The 17,909-nt window shown below is 37.3% G+C and overlaps 1 protein-coding gene across 3 annotated transcripts in view; it reads left to right on the top strand.

Annotated features, from left to right (window-relative positions):
* The window catches only part of LOC149073239 (peripheral plasma membrane protein CASK-like), a 429,829-nt gene that overhangs the window by 272,584 nt on the left and 139,336 nt on the right, over window positions 1-17,909 (top strand). For 2 of the 3 annotated variants that reach the window (XM_089247410.1, XM_089247411.1), the window contains 2 exons: window positions 3,730-3,807; window positions 6,804-6,890. In XM_089247410.1, the coding sequence (XP_089103536.1) occupies window positions 3,730-3,807; window positions 6,804-6,890 (165 nt within the window). Of the gene's footprint in view, window positions 1-3,729; window positions 3,808-6,803; window positions 6,891-11,246; window positions 11,711-17,909 lie in introns of those variants that run through there. The other variant, XM_089247413.1, reaches the window with a different exon arrangement.

The raw sequence follows: 17,909 nt of genomic DNA on the forward strand, positions 1-17,909 counted from the left end.
TCCATATATCCTATGTACCTAAACGGGATCGAACCCGGAAAGCAGATGGGGAATTTCTTATTTACGTTCCCAAACCAGTTTCTTTATCTCGCACCCAGAAACTGCAACAACTTAAACCGTGGTTTAAAAAAATTACAAAACTAATTAAAATCTTTTAAGAAATACATTATCAACTATATAAATAACCAATAACATAAAATTTCTATACTTTAAATCAAAGGTAATTAGATATTCGGAAAACATTTTAAATTTAAACATAATCCAATTTCATTGGAATTGGCTTGTGATTGAGTGTGAAAGCCATGTTTTACTCTTTATATCATAACGGTACTTTAAAGTACCAGGTTAGGTAATTTCTTTCGAACTAACTAATTTTTCAAAAAAAACATTGTTTTTTCTTTAATTAGAACTAAAATGACCTACCAAATAATTTACATGATAACTATTATTATCATTACTTTTATACTTTTATTTTGATTTATTATAATTTTCTTCTTATTCTACTTTTCATAATGTCGGATATAAAGGATTAAGGCTATTCACTCTACTTTATTTATGTGTTTGCTTCCAACATAGAAATAGCTTGCCTTGGACGGATCGCACTGATCCCTTAAGGCGCGTATACATTAGCGAGCGGATCATGCAATGAAAGCATCCGCAATTGGTTGTTCAGTAGTTTGTACGGTGTTGTGAACGATTCTTGAGCTATTTCAACTGGACCACGTAGAATCGGTTTTTTCAACGAACACAAAGGAAGTTTGTGTTCCCACTAACGGATTAGAACTGCTGCAGGGGGTCGTACTTGCAAGATCGGAGCGCTACGTACATACATTAGCGCGGATCATGCAATGTAAGCATTCGGAATTGGTTGTTCAGTAATTTGTACGGTGTTGTGAACGTTTCTTGAGCTGTTTGAAAACTGGATTCACCTGGAATCGATTTTTTAAACGAACACAAAGGAAGTTTGTGTACTCACGAGCGGATTAGAACCGCTGCTGGAGGACGCAAGATCGGCGTTGGCATCAACCAAGGATGTTGTACGTGTATGTTCGTATATGTGTGGAGTTGTAATTAACTTCTGTGTCGCTATGTATTGTATATGTGTGTATGTTAATAAATTGCAGTTTCAGTTAAAAAAAAAAAAAACAAGATTCATCAAAATACATCCGTCATAATGGGCGATACATACGTCTGAATAGTGTCAGTTTATTTACACCTTGTGTCCCTGTATATTACAATTACATTGTATATCCATGAATTCTTGGAGCCCTCTTACAAAATATCTATGCCCAACATGGTGTAGGTAAGATGAGCTTTTCTATCAATATTGTACATACGTAATCTGCATTTGCGATAACCGAATTTATGACTTAAAAATAAAAACATTTTAGAACTCAAAAGAGTGACAAACTGAACATTTTTACGAAAATAAGAGTACAGCTGAACAATATTTTGCAGGAACGGAGAGAATGCTCATGTCCCGTAAAAACTGGACGCGTGGTCTGCATGTTAAAATTCGTAGTGTGGCACGCGCATCGAAAATGAAAAACTTTAGGCGGTTCAGTGTATATCCCGCTTAATATGAGGCGTGTCAGCATCTCCTCGCTATGATGCTGAAAGACCCACGGAGCTTTCCTTCAATAACTCCCATTTCATTTGTTATCACCACACAATATGTAAATCGTGGCAGTACCCACTTTTCGGGGAAATATATTATCACAATTGTTTGTGGGGAAAATTGTTTTTTTTTTTTTTGTTTGATTCAATAAACAAGGAGTCCTCCAGGCTCTGCCGTGAAGCAAGCTGAAAGAGATATCGGCAACGTGATAAGTAGGGTAGCAGAGTTCTGGCGTTCATGTCTTGTATCTATCAGCAGTGGCGTATTTACAGGGGGGCTTAGTGAGCTGTAGCCCGGGGCAGCAAGTTCAGAGCGGCGGCAAATTTTAGGAGTGAGTAGCCAAGAAAATTAGTAGAATAGGAGAAAAGCGGCAAAATTTGTATAATTCTCAATAAGTTCGCCTCTGCCCAGGCAGCTAGGGGCTAGGTCAGTGTGACCGAAAAAGTAACCCAGATAGTTTGCAAGCCAGTAAGTGAGCAGAAGAGTGATTTAGAGCGTGTGCAAGCGTGTAGAGAGCGAGGGAACAAGTCAGGAGTGACCTAGAGAGAGAGTGAAAGCATGTGAATCAGCAAAAGAGTGATCTAGGGATTGTGCAAGCTTGTGAATGACCGAAACAGTGACCTAGAGAGTGTGGGGGTGACCTAGAGTGCGTGCAAGCATGTGAATGACCAAAAAATGCCCTGGAGCATGTTTACACTTCTAAATGATCAAAAGAGCGACCTAGCAAGGGACCATATCAGTGAGCAATCAAAAGAACGACCAAAACAGTGTGCAAGCATGTGAATGACTAAAAGAGTGACTTGAAGAGGGTGTGGGCTTGGGAGTGACCAAAAGAGTGACTTAGAAACACAGACGTTCTTGCAGGAGTGGAGTGAAGCCAAGCGGGTTATAGCACAGGATGGCTAATTTGACGGAAGACATAGATATAATATATTACTTAAGTTAATCTTATATGTCTATGAGAAAAGAGTATTCAAGAAAATTAGACTAGAATGGAAGAAGGGTGGCAAAATTCATGTAGCCCACAGCGGCAAAACCATAAATGCGCCTCTGTCAATCATTGTAGTATGTAATTTACATTATATGTTGAAAAACACTTAAAATAAATACTGTATTATGGCGCATTTTCTCCCTTTCCCAGTTAAGAGTAATGTGTCCAAAAATGAATTAATCTATATTTCCCATAAAAAGTTATATTGAAAATATTGACCCTCAATTCGACATAAGCAATTCGGAAAGCATTACTGTACTTATCATAAAGATGAAAAAAAAATATGGTTCGATTCTCTGATCTGCTTCATACTTAATCAACCGATTACCATTAGAATTCGAACTCGGGACTTGCGTTCATTCGATCATCAATAGCTCTGAACTTTGAATTCTGTATAGTTTCGAAATCATCCATATGTATCGTCCCAAATAATCGACACTGTTGGGAAATTTAGAACTTTGGAAAACACAGGTTATTCGAAATATTCGCAGGATCTGTGAGACGAACGTTTGGATATTGATTCATCATGTGGTATGCGGCATAAGTGATAGCAATTAACTCGCTAATGATGCTAAAAATTGTAATCACCCGACGCTCCTTCTCTCTCGTATCATATATATCACTGCTGTCTATTTATTATTCTCTTAATGAAATTTTCCTGCCGAATTTCCAGTTGTGTTCCGGATATCCGGAAATGGAAAGGGTTGCAATTTCCCGCACGCGAATCGGCAAGTAATCGAAATTGGTACAGCTGTCTGGCAGCGAACGCTAAGTGTTCGTTGTCGTAGGAGAAGTTCCCCCGTTGCAAACACGTTTAATTGAAAACCGTGTTAATGAATTCCTCTGTCCATTGGGAATTAATGTTTTGTGTGTACCTGAATATCACTGTCTTGTATAAGTAAGTACGCAAAATTTCCATTTTGAAAATACCAAGTCTGAACACACTGATAAAATTTTCATTAAGAAATAAAGTACATATTAGATGTATAGTCACAGAATTTCGTACTCACCATGCATACAAGACTTGACTAGTAGATTAATTAATTAGTGAATTATTTCGTTGAAGTGTATTCACATACATATATTTTTTACTCACCGATGTTCTTTTCTTTCGAAACAGCTTTATGACAGAATAAGCACGAGATCGTGCAGTCCGATCAGGTGCCCAGTGCCAGATGCATTGAGTGCAGTAAAAGAGGTAAGTGCATTCTAGTATGTACCGTATTTTGAATATGATAGTCATACCTCGGTACCCCGACGACAATCTGTTGGTTAAAAATTCTCTTTGAATGTGGACCAGGTTGCCGTACGGTAAGTTAATTAGTCTCTGTACTACTTGATGTTTCAGAACTTCTAAAATTCGGTACTCGTCGAATTTTGACGAGAATAGTCTCGGAGACTATCACCCCATTCACAACAAGAAAAAAAGACCCACCTCCGGGGGTTCTGTTAGTTTTGAATAATGATTCTGTTTATCTGTTTCGGCCTAGAAGACGACTTATTCTACTGGATGAATGACACTCAAGCATTCGGCACTCTTCATGAGCTGTGTAACGAATTACCGATTAGTACCAATGTATTTACATCCGTTTTTATCGACAATATTTAATCACATACTTAGTCTTGAACTAACTTTACAAATGAGAAGGTAGGGTTGGTTTTTGCCAAAAAGTGAAGAAAAAAATCCGGAAGAATGTGGTAAATATCGCAAAAAAATAGAAAGAAAAAATACGTATTACTGTATGAATGTTATATAATTATCAGTTGTTAGAGCTACAATGTTGAGAGATACAGAGAAAGTTTCCACTATTTTTTTTTCAAATTTCTATTAATACAGTATTAGTGAATACATATATAAGCAATTGCAGGAGCTTTTTGTGTAAGTGGTGTGTATTTCGACTAAAACGGTTTAAGCATGTTTTTAACGAGTTCGTTTTCCTTAACAAAAAAATGTTGTGCCAAAAAAAAACTTTACTTTTTACCTTTTCTTATTCACAGTTGTTCTTTTTATATAGGGTGATTCAGAAAAAAGGGGAAAACTTTAAGAGGTGATAGTACACACCAATACAAACAATTATCATCAAATAATGCATGATCTAACATGAAACGCAAGCGCGCTAGCGCGTTTCGAAACGGTCGCCCCGCAAACATTTCATGCAAATGTTACCTGGGGAAGAAGAAGCAACCGTATGCAAATCTTCGTCACAGTGAATAAAATGCGCCAACCCTGTGAAGTTATTCCAGCGTGCAACTATTCTAACAGTTGTAACGTACGGGATAATGACGCTCTTTAGTAATACTGAAAAAGCAGACATGCATCTTATTTACGGAGCTGCAAACGGAAGTACCACAGAGGCAGCACGAATGTACGGTGAGCGTTTTCTCCATTGCCCCGTACGTTACAACTGTTATAACGGTTGCACGCTGGAATAACTTCACAGGGCTGGCGTCCGCGCTTTTTTATTCACTGTGATGCAGATTTGCATACGGTTTCTTGTTCTTCCCAGGTTACATTTGCATGCATGGTGTTCTTTTTCTCCCGATAAATTTCAACAGGAATGCCGTTTTAACGTTTGCGGAGCGGCCGTTTCGAAACGGGCTACCGCGTTTGCGTTTCATTTCAGACCGTGCATTCTTTTATGACAGTTGTTTGTATTGGTTTAGTTAGTCTCTTAGTTTTCCCATCTTTTCTGAATCACCCTGTATAACATATTCAAAGTTTGTTGACAACATAACATTTCTTATATGAAGTGGTGAATTTAAAGTTTGGTTGTCGTGATTATCGAATTGAACAGTAGGGAAAAGATTATAATTCTTATATAGTACAAGCTAAATGCTTATCGGAAATGGTTTTTATTACTATTTATCTCCAACCCTTTTGTCTCACTGAAAGGAAAACAGCTGATTCCAGAGGTAAAAAAACTACTTTTAAATGTTTCTCCTTTGTAAAGTAAGTAAAGATTCTCAGAACTTGTTTCATGAAAGTAAAAGTTCAAATTTTAAGTTTTTAAATTTTTGCCACGGAAGGATATGGAAAAACCGTTTTTGCCGGGACGGTTTTTTCCATGCAGTTCTTCCGACTATGGCAAAAATTTGCCCTGAAAAAGGAAATGGATTTTTATGTAGATTAAATTTTTTCCTAATGAATAATTTGTACTTCAAAATTGTATTTGTTTCTGGATTCCATTATCGATACGTATTAATTTTTTTTTCTCAGCAGTATGCCTATATGAGATACGCGAATAAAGAGTGCTATAAAAGATTCTGACGAAACTGTCAAGTTTGGTAAAGGGACCCAAAACAAAAATATTTTGTGTGACGATGAATACTGTGTGCATGCAAGCGGCATAGAGCTCTATTTAGTTTAGTTGCGATAACAACGCTCTGTGATGAGAGAGAGAAAGACGTCATTTTGTGTTTAGATTTTCAACGGCGTGCAACTAGACGAATTCGAAGCTTGAAGATATGCATCAGATCTATGTAGCCACATGAACAAAAACCGATGAGCTGTTCAGAGATTTTACAGTGAACGATTCCCGACACAGACAACTGTCGAATACCCAAACGTTCTTGCATGTGTGCGGTTTGGATCCGGGTTAGTGTTTAGTTCAGCTCATCCGTTTCTTGAAAGTTCCAGCCTCGTACATCAGATGCATATCCATATTTTATAGAGTCAAATATTATATTTCCTTATGCCACATAAAGCTTACCCATGCGAGTGATTCAAAAAACTTGAATCTGAAGGAAAATTCTCAAAAGAAAATTAATCTTCTTTATTATTTTTAGTAAATGTTTGCATAGTAATGCGTACGGGGTCATGTTATGCAGAAGTTTTCCATATCTTATTCCAAGTTCACCTCTGACCATCTTACGGCACCCTAAAATGCTGTGAAACACCCGTTTGGAATCACTCCTATAATTTCCACTTCAAATTATATTTTTTATCAGTATAATATCTCGTGGAGGTACCCCAGTTGGGAATCACGTTTTTTAGAATATCAAATGTTGCTAGGCCGATTTAATAAAACCCATAAAAAAGATAAATGGCTCTAGAAGTTTAGCACTTAAAAAAACAGTTAAAGGTAACAGTAACTAGTTTGTACTGCACTTGTGCGAAGTACCTACACTAAATATTTCACATAAAAAATTATTATTAACGTTAAAAAGAAAGCTTTAAATTTTTTTGTTTTGCAGGTATTAGAGTTCCTACATGAAAATTCGTGTGATATGTCCGAAGATGCTCGTGGTTTACGCACGATACTCTGCAAGCCGCACGTCAGGGTAAGAGAAGAAGATTCTCATTATTTTCTTTATACGTGCTTCGACAATATATACTGTGAAATCTCTCTAATAAGATAGAAACCCAATATTCCCCAGAAACCGGCCCTTCAGCGAGGTTGACCCTCAATAGAGGTCAATGGGCGAAATCAAGTTTCAAGGTTTCAGATACATTAAAATAATTTATTCCCATAGTTTAATGCTGCAGGTGATATCTGTACAGCTTTGAAAATGTATCATTGAATTGAATTAATTGCCCCTTGGAATAAAATAGATGCAAAAGTCTAAAATACTTGGTCAATGTGAATGAAATCTTAACACTGAAAAAATAAAAACTCCAAGTGTGTGTTATTACGAACCATACATTATTCGTACGAATTTTTACGGTTTATCTATCTCAATTTTATCTTTGTTTTACTAAGATTTAATATCAATTCATTTATCCCAGATTTCTAAAAAAAACTATTATATGTAGTAAAGAGCTTTCTACCCAGGTAATTTGGGAGATATCATAAAGAACAACTTCTTATAGTAGTTGGATGTCTCGCTTAATATCTTATAAATATCATCTACAACAGTGATTCTCAAACGGTTTGACACAGTATTAGAGGGTCCTGTGAGATCGGCCGGGAGTACGCCGAGACATTTTGAAAAATGAAGGATTGATAAAAATGAAATAATTAGGTAAAACTATACTTTAGTTAACTGGAGTGACAGTCTACTTTAGGTTATCGCGAATGGACAGGGTCTCCACGAGATATTTTAAATTCTAATCCCTTATTCTCAAGGGTGCCGTAAACGTAGTCTTCAGGAATTTTTGTGCTCTAGTGATTTATTTTAAGATACGTTGCTTATATGTATATGTATATATATATAAATAATAATGCACATTCATTGAAATGTCGAACTCATTTCTTGGCGTGAGCGACGAAATCGAAAAGGGTTTTTTTTTCAACATAAGCGTCTTATCAATGTAACCACCAACCTTTCCAGGACAAAATTTACCTTTCATGTAATTAGTGTTTCCTTGTATTCCCATAAACAAATATATTTGTTGGAATGTTTTCTCAGTGATCAGAAACAAAATTCTGAACAGTTTAAATATGGTTTAACTGGTTTATATATTCGAATGTTATATGATAAGGATCATAGTCAATTTCTTGGCGAGAGTGCTTGTTCTTTAAAACAAAAATTAGCATAGGCATTTCTCGCATCATTGAAGCACCGCAAGCCTCCAAAATTGTTTCTAAATACAATTGCTGTGGTGGATTATGACACATGCTTACGTACTATTTCAGAAAAATTTGATTTCTTAAAATGCAAAAAGGAGAATTGGATAATGGGGGAAAAAAATCAGCAAAATAATTTTTTTTCTTATTTTTATGAAATATTTTTTTATGTATTCCCAGTGACTTGATGGGGACGTGCTTCAATACCTTCCTTGCGGAAACTAAAAAGATATTTCACACAGATAAAGATTTTGTCTAAAGCCTTCCTGTAAGGAAGGTATAATTCTGTATGTCCTAGTACTGTATCGTATTTCTTGCCTATGCGATGCTGAACTCACGTTTCTAAAAACATAATTTTGAAGTCTGCAGCGCCTAACTCAATTTTTGTTTCTAACTATGCAATCATCAAGCAACTGACCAATTAATTGATAGCATTGATTTGGTTTTCAGATTTGGTTCAGATTTGGTTTTGAGCATTTAACAAGCATTTTATAAAAAATATTTGCTTGTAGAATATGGAAAAACAGTCATTACATGAAAGTAAAATTTCATCCTGGAGAGTTGTGGTGGATACACAGGTGCAGCTCTTCAGATGGGCGCACACCGACTATAGACAAGCTTTAGTCAGACAAATTGAAACGTTGCGTCATACAAATTAGTGCGAACAAAAATGACTAAGCTTGTCTAAATCTGTCTTGTCTAGTCGTGTCTAACTGCCAGCCTTATGTTGGACGATTTTTTTTTTGTTTCTTTCCCAACTGTGGAGTTTACGCTCATGCGCGGATAGGCCAAGAAATACGATAAATAACACGCATGAGTTTTCTCCTGAATTCAAACGTGGCCATAAAAATCCTCTGATGTGTCCCGTGACCTCAAACCAAAATTTTGTCAAAAAAATGAACTGAATGATTGTTCATACTTATATTGTTTGGTCTTTCTTTTTTTTTACATGATTGAATAGAGGACATCCATCATTGGGATAGTTTGATTGTAGTGTCCAACGAATGCCAATGGGTCTACGGTCAAAACTGCCCAAACCTCCAGAGAAGATAGGTCCCACGTAAAAATAAAATATGTAGGGTTTGATTTCAAAATGTTAACTATACAATATAAAATGTAAAAAAAAAGACATTCAATCATTAAACAATTTATTTGATTGCATTCCACAACCGATAATTAAATCAAGCAAGTGGCTCGCGACAGCAGGGCTGTCCTAATCAGACGCGGGCACCGGTGCTAAAATAATTACGGGGCTACTTAGCCCCGATTATGTGCCCAATATATTTTGTGAGGGAGAGGAATCGGTATCCAATCATTCATGCATTATCACAGAATATACGAAGAATGCCAAGAAATATCCATTCTCAAAAAATATAGACACTGTTAAATGTAAATTAACACAAAAAATATTTAATGAAAATTTTGAATCGATGAGAAATCAGAAATGAAGAAAATTTTAAATTTATTAAACAGATCATTTTGAAACAAATGTAAATTAGGACCTAATGAGCTCTGAGAATTAATGTAAATTTATAATTGATGGATAAAAAAATGAGAAATAATTGAAAGATTTTCAGCACTAATGGAACAATTAATGAAAGATAAAACTGGAATTACTGAAAGAAAGAATCCCAGAATTAAAGAAAATTCAGAATTGATGAAAATTCAGAATTTATGAGAGAAATAATTCCAGAATTTATGAGAGAAGTAATTCCAGAATTTATGAGAGAAGTAATTCCAGAATTTATGAGAGAAGTAATTCCAGAATTTATGAGAGAAATAATTCCAGAATTTATGAGAGAAATAATTCCAGAATTTATGAGAGATAGATAATTCCAGAATTGATGGAAATTCAGAATTTATGAGAGATAGATAATTCCAGAATTGATGGAAATTCAGAATTTATGAGAGATAGATAATTCCAGAATTGATGGAAATTCAGAATTTATGAGAGATAGATAATTCCAGAATTGATGAAAATTCCAGAATCAAATCAGTTGAAACCTCAGACACAATGTTTACTATTTTTTTTTTTTTTTTTTGATACACCGTATTCCCCCGAATTAGCCGGCACGTCAAGAAACTCGAGGGATACCAGCTTTTTTGAATGTTGAGGTCTGGTCCGTTCCCTACATGCCAGGAAAAGCGAGATTTAATGAGGATCACAATATGCATTTAGCTAATTCAATGGCTTTTTGGAATAAATATATTAAAAAATTTTCGAGAATCGAATTTCCCGACATGCTGGAAAATACAGATATTCATGGCATACTTGTTCCCCTCGCTGTTTCCCAGCATACCGGCTAATGCGGAGGAATAAAGGCCGCTACACACTACAAGCATGTAAATTTGTAGGCAACAACTGGCATTTCAACAAATGCATTTTCAACAACTGGCCCACTGGCCAAGTGGTTTTCTGAGGCTCAGAAAACCACTTGGCCAGTGGGATGATGCTCATGCCCCCCCACCCATCCTGAAGCAGGGCCCCTAGGCTGGGATCTTTTACGGGCCCCCCGACCAGACTTTCACGGGGCCCCTTTTATGATGAATTTATAGCGTGAAAAAACAAAAAAATGATTAAAATCCTCCCGGGCCCCCAGGGCTGGAGCCTTGTCAGCCCTTGTGGAGGCCATGATGATGCTCTTAAGACGGCCCTGAGCAAGGGCGTAGCAGGATGGGGGGGGGGGGGTGTCCCCCGAAATGTGAGAAAATCACCTTAAAAGGGGAATAAGATGGCCAAATCTATTGTTCTATCACTTTGGTCCCCCCTCCCGAACGAAATTTCTGGCTACGCTCCTGGCCCTGAGCCTGATGCGACAGCACCTGTCGCAATCCTATGAGGGTGGCTCTGCACGGCAGGATTCTAAATTACTTAATCGAAATGGCAAGGCCCCCCCCCCCCCCACTTCCTCCTGTGCTAAAATGGTAAAATTTTCTTATTTCGATAGTTTTTGAGACATACCGAGAAGCTACTGGTTGCAAGTATGACGCACAGATGGCGCCACACAGGAACATATTTTTTCCCCCTCTTCGCAGTGTGTAAAACTTTCTGAAGTTGTGATGTGTGCGTGTGTGTGGGGGATAAAGATTTTTTTTTCTTTCTGTGTACGGCTTTTTGTTGTTGTTGAAGTTGCATTTGAAATCAAGACGCCGGGCGTGCGTGTTGTGTTTTTTCGTGTGTGCGCGCTGTTTCCCTCTCTCCGGTTTCCCATTTCTTTTTTTCGGGGTTTATTTATTTATTTTATTTTGTCAGCAACGTGCGTGGTTGCAATTCGGTAGAAAAGTGTCGTATTTTAGGAATCTTCTACTTTAAATGAAGCCGTTTGCGACGCGCCAGTCGAACACAAACCTATATTTAACCTCGCGATGAGATGATAGCATCTCAGTGTGTGTATGTGTGAGATAAACATCTGTGTGAAGTGCTTACTTGATACCATAGTTCGGTGAAAAGTTTTAGATCATGATTAGAGACATTCATTTCGTTTTGATTAATTGACCAATTTTAATTGACTTATCAATCTGTCTCAAACGAACAAAAAAAAAAAATTCTTGTTGACGATGGCTATGTCTGATCGAAACTTACAGAAAAAACAGGTTAGAATTTTCTTTTTAATTTTGTTCATAATATCTTGGAATTTCCGCGCGATATTCTGAAAAGTGTCATATTTATAACTTGGTTGTTTCAAAACATGAGGCCCGTCAACATCCCGTCAGAATTACATTGACGATATTTGAATCACTCGTAACCTGATGGCGATAGACCTGAGTTGTGCTCGGTTTGAAAGAAAAAACAAAAAAAACGTTAATTTTGGGCGTTTCCTTTGGTCAAACATGTTTAATCACAGCAGTGATTTATGATAATGATTTATTTTCGAATTTCGTCGAATGTTTTCGAATCTAATTTCGGTATTATGTGTAATCGAAGCACGTGTTGCGAGTTGATAATTGAATACCGTGCAACGGTATTCCAAGTAGGATGTGCGTTCACTGGCATTCTTGCCGTTCTTCGACTCGAACACGCGGCCCCGAAATACGCACATTGTTATTATTTTAAAAAGAACTGAGACAAAACACGTGCATTTGATGATATATGCCATTGTGTTTTGCGCATCGGGTAATAGATGGCGCCATCTTAAGAAGTAGGAGACTTCATAGGTGCCGATCGTGATCATTGCTCATAAGGTAGATGCAGTGTTGCCAAAAGTAAGAACTTTAATTAGGAGCTTGGTTCTAAACAACCAGGCAGAATTAATTTTAGTTGGGCTATGATAAAAATATGAATTATGATAATTGTGCAACGTGATTAACCCAAACAAACTCGCTTTCAAACAGACTAGGAAAACAGCTATAAGTTGGCAACACTGCCTTTCAAGGCTAGAAAATTAGCATAAAAGTATCGGTTCTTCAGTAATTATGCAGAACTCTAGCTGCTTGGGCCTAAGAAGTATCAATTTGTTTTATTAGGTTTTGCTAGTGTTTATTGACAGACAAACCTTCTCTCGTGGAAGTCATTTGAATTTCAAATCATGGTACTCATTGTCAAGGAATTAACAATTCTAATCTGTCATCGGTTCATGAACACGGTTGAGAGTTCATTCGATGAGAGAGAAAACAAAAAAAAAGTATATTGTTTGTGCCCATCGTCTCGACTGCCTCCTACAATGCACCACCTTCGTATGAGCGAGAGTATTTACCATGAATCACCTGGCCTATTGATATGTGAAAGAGAGAACCTTGGGAAATTTTCTCTTTATGTTGCTGTCAACACGTTGTTTTACCTAAAATAAATGCGACTCGAAAAGGATATTCAACAACATACCTACGCAACTGCTTTTTTTTGTCGAGTGGAAATTGAAAATGTGTTGATGCAATTGTCTCGATTTACATGCCTTTAGAAACTGGTCGTGAAGTCATTAAGGGTATTTTCTTTTCAAAAATCTCATTTATTAGTTTTCTTCTCAACGATTGAATCTATTATATCTTTCAAAAGAGGTGGTGGGATTATATAATGCCGAAGCGACGATTTTCATGAAAAGCCAAGTTTTCAACCATCTTGGAAATATTCCAAGTGGTCTTTAGTCGACGTTGTTATATCGGGAAAGATTTACAGGCTTCCGGCTGGTTTAAAAAACGAAGAATAATGTAGAGAGTTTTCCTGAAAAGGGATGGAATTGATAACTTTGCAACATCCTTCGTACTCGTGTTTTCAAGAAAATGGCTTTCCATCATTGAATTATTTATCACTCTTTTATCTTGATAAAGTCTGTATGATGTTCAGAATTTTTGAAGCGAGAAAGCCATTTATCTAAAGCTTTTCTGTATTGAAGTACCTATATACCTCCTGAATAGTTATCCAGAATGAAATAGTGGAAGGTGTATGATCTATCTGTTCACGTATTAACGCATGGGCACCCTTGTGTAGTGTTTAAGGATCTCCAGATGCAGGCTCGAAAGGCGCCGTAATTACTTTGATCAAAAATCTATCATTTTATCAAGGTTGCTCTGTGTGTGATTTTAATATAAATTAAATTTGATTCTCGATAAAGTTACTCATTTAGGCTTGAGTTAGAATACGTATTATGTCTATGCTATTCGGGCATTTTTATCATCGTTTGACTCCCAAACACAGAGCCAAAATTTGACAATTACGAAGGGTGCGGCACGAGGTCGTGGAACTTGATCAAAAAACTTTAACTACTTATTTCATTTTGTTTTCAATTATTCAACAGAGCACTAGCTTTAAAATTTGTCAACTTGTTGATAGTGCCGCAATTAGACGCTTGGTTAGCACATGCCGCCAGCTTCCTTCCCCCCCCCCCCGTCACAAAAATGTTCAATCTTACGCCGAATCAGCTCTTTCTAAAAAGATTAAGTGTTTTTGACATTCTGCCCTTTTTAATTTCATAGCAAATTTTTGCGCAAAAAAGTTACGCATTGCTTGAACAAGTGAGTTTTGTGTCCGAAATGTCTGATTGTGCGTAAGACAAATGCCCAGTTGGTAATGCCCCAATCAAAACTAGCTGTGAGTGAATGCATAATGTATTTACACTCATACCTGAGTGTTTGACGTTCTCGGCACTCGTCGCAATTTAAATCGGAAATCTAGGCACTCGACACCCAATGTACATTTTTTGTACATTGGGTGTCGAGTGCCTAGATTTCTACTCACCTCTGGACATAGGCGGATACGGAGGGAGGTAGGAGTGACCGTCTCCCCGTTCCCCAAAAAATGTATTATTAGCATAGGTGGGAAGTTGGGGGGGGGGGGGTGAAAAATTCGCCCCCCCCCCGGGTAGTGCTCCCGTTCAAAAAACCTGTACCCGCTTATGTCTCTAGAGGTTTTGTTAGTTTTAACCCCTCCTCCCCAATGACTATAAACCCTTTACATCCTAGCAAAGTGTGGTTCTCAAACATTTACCTGCCGCGGCTCCCTTGCTCCAATAAACGTTTATCGCCGCCTTCCAGAAAAGTCTAAAAAATAAGTTTCAAAACACCAGACAGGTAAGTATCTATATCTCCATCTCGCCGAGACGCCCCTAGAATCCACGACGCACACTTTGAGAAAACCCTGTCTAGTTTAAGGCAGCACATACTGTAACGAAGAGATGCGCGATACAAGAGTTGCGAGTAGGAAGAAATAATCGCATAGGGGTGGAGGAAGAGATGCTCTCACATGGTAAAAGAGGGGGAGAATAGAGAAAATGACCGGAGGTGCTCCAAAATATAAGAGATGATGATGAAAAAACGGACAAAATCACGGACCAATCAGCAGATACCGAAAATCAGCAGATCAGGGTGAAATTCTCGAATGTGTGCGGTTATAGGACAAAACAACACAACTGTTTTCTTCGCTAATCTCTATTATAAATTCCCGTACCTCTTGGTCACTATGTGCGAAGGCCTAAATGACGGCTTTAATGGAGGAGTTTGGTACTACTCATAAGTTCCGGAACGAATTACTGACGAATTCCGAGAGACAGGCTGTAATTTTTAATGATTTGGGTTTTCGCGCTTGTCGTGGAGAAACTACCATGTAGGTTGTAGGGGAATCCGGCTAGCATTCGGACCAAAGTTAGTTTCGGCCGACCGGAACTGGAGATTTCGAATCTCGTTTGGAGATATCAGGTATACCTTCAAACACACGTTGTAAATCGAATAAGTTTTTAGTCATAGCTATCAATCAGTTTCCATTGACTGAATTCTCCCATCATCAAAAGAGTAGTTTTAAAATGTTATCAAAAATGTAAATCTATCAGTGCCGTCTTTTTTTTAAGAAAGTAAAATTCTATTTCCAATGTGGCTTTTTTTTTTCCATTTAATGGACTATCTTTTAGAAACGCTTTTCGAAATGGGTTTAATGGCGGACTTTGATTTATTTATTACTTGGATCGGGTTTCTAGACAAGCTATCTCTTATGACCTTCGTGAAAAACTTCATTTGACTAAATAATAAAAGAACAATTTTTCCGATCTCCATTGGGCCAAATCGTGATTGAAAAAGAAAAATATTCTCTTCATACATATAGAAGAAAAATACCATAAACGAATCGTCGTCCTACTTGTTAGTGTCTGGACAAGATATTCATTTCAGTTATGGGCCATCTTGTCTGATGTTATGTCTACTTTTCTCATGATGGGCGTGTGCTTTTTCCCCCCCCCCCCGAACTTTCCCGTGAAGGTCTTATATATTTTCCTTTTGTTTTGGCTAAAAATCAACATTATTACATTTGTAACTTGAATGACCGTTATAGAGTAAACATGTTGAGAATCTATCTGTCGTTTATCCATACTATAAAAACATATATCCGTGAAAGACAAAAATTTGCTCCTTTTTTTAGGACTAAGGGTGATATTCTTACAATCATTACTCCAGTCTGAAATGCTTGGGATTGCTACCAGAGCCGTGTTTACATAGCCGCTATTCATTCTATGTGGTACTTACTGAAATATTTGCTCTAGTGGAGGTTCCGCGGTGACCCCGTGGAGAATTTTCTTTATGGTGTCAACAATGATATGGCTTTTTCAGTATTTTTTTCCCCTTTAGAACTGTCACCGTTCCTCGCTGTTTCAGAAGTTGCTTTCTTTATCTCTCTGAAAGAGAAAATAACCGAAAATCATCTCTTATGTGACTGACATAAACTAGTATGGGAGGTCTCGAGGGCTCCAGTTACGGGGTTGGAATTCCTTTCGTGGCGTGTTCACAAGAGAAAACTAAGGTTTTCTGGGAAATTTTTCGCTCCCTTTGGTGTATTGACGTATATGGATGTCGTATAATAAGGATATTTCTATAGGCCTAAGAGGAAAGAAAAGAAAATGTCTTTTTTCCTGTTGTCGCTTTGAATATAGTTGTAATATGGATGATCGCGAATGTCACTGCGAAATAACTATAAATGTTATCTAATAATATGTGCCAGACTCTCTGGGGAGTCATTGAATGGCGCCAAGCATGTTTAGGTTTATGAATAATGGTTGTGTGTTTGGATGAGAGCATACTTGTATTTGTAATATCAATGAGTTTTAGGAAATTTTTCAAAAATATTTCGATCGGCAACGTCGAAACACGTCTATCTCTATCAATGCATGCAAATTGTCCGGTTGGAATCTAGCCAAGTTCGGTATAATATGTATCTCTTTGAATTGGAAACTTCCACTTGAAGTATTGAGTGCCCTATATATGGTTGAAGTTTATATCAGCTGGAGATGTGAATGTAGTTTTTGGGTTAGGAGTATATATACTACCGATCATCAAAAGTTTGAAATGTTGTACGTGAAACTCGAACAGAATGCGGCCATGCATTTCCAATTAATCTTTTAATAAGTTCTTAAAATTTCACTGATCCGTATTATAATTGCCACTGTGGAAATCACTGAAACCTCTGTAAAATGCCATTTTTTTCAAATAATATTTTTCCCATTTAGTGCAGGTGATAGTGCCCCCCCCCCCAACTACGAGAATAAAAAAAAGCGGGGAAGAGAAACAATCCACGTTTTCTATTATTTATACTGTACGTATATTCCTGTACTACCCAGAAGGGATGGGGAAAAAAACACAGTATCTCTCTCTTGTTATAAAGCTTTGACTAAATGCTCACTCCGCCCACTGGCAGTTGATCTGACAGGTTGGGAAGAGAGGTGGTGGAAAAAAAGTTGCGAAAAAATCCTGCTTTACAGATCTCTGGGATCAGGAGCTCGGCACTGCCGAAATAAGAGGGTTTTAAGATTGTGAGATATCTCGTAATTACCGCTGAAAGGGTTAAAATGTATTTATAAATTCGCAAATGATGTAAATGTTTTATGGAAATCAATCGGACTAAAAAGTGAACGTTCAAGCGTTTCTTGGACGTCAACTCAAAATTTTGAGATTGTAGATGCAGTGTTGTAGCATGAGAGAAACAAAAAAATCGTTCATTAAACCGACCACATCTCCCGAGATCAATAACATGGATCTAATGCCGAGAAAGAGTCTGATAAAGGACAGGCAATACTGATTATAGGCCTAGTAGCTCTGCCAATCGGATGAGGGTAAACAGATTTATTAGTTCAAGATATTTATTATAACGTCGTAGGTTATGTACGACAGTGATCTTCATGCGAATGGACTTTCGATTTGCGTGTCTATTCCTATAATTTTATCTTACCGAAGGATGCATTTGAAGTAGAAACGCTACTCTTGCGCTATAGCTTAATTCAGTCTTACAGATGAATAACGACACGCTCCATATCTTATTAATTCAGTTTAGCTTGAACCAGGGAGACCCAGAAAATCTCATCAAGTAACTGTTGAAAAGACGAAT

Source organism: Pholcus phalangioides, unplaced genomic scaffold, assembly GCF_987345545.1.
Source record: "Pholcus phalangioides strain wild (caught in Gottingen) unplaced genomic scaffold, Ppha-v1.0 ptg000017l_1, whole genome shotgun sequence".
NCBI classification, from domain to species: Eukaryota; Metazoa; Arthropoda; class Arachnida; order Araneae; family Pholcidae; genus Pholcus; species Pholcus phalangioides.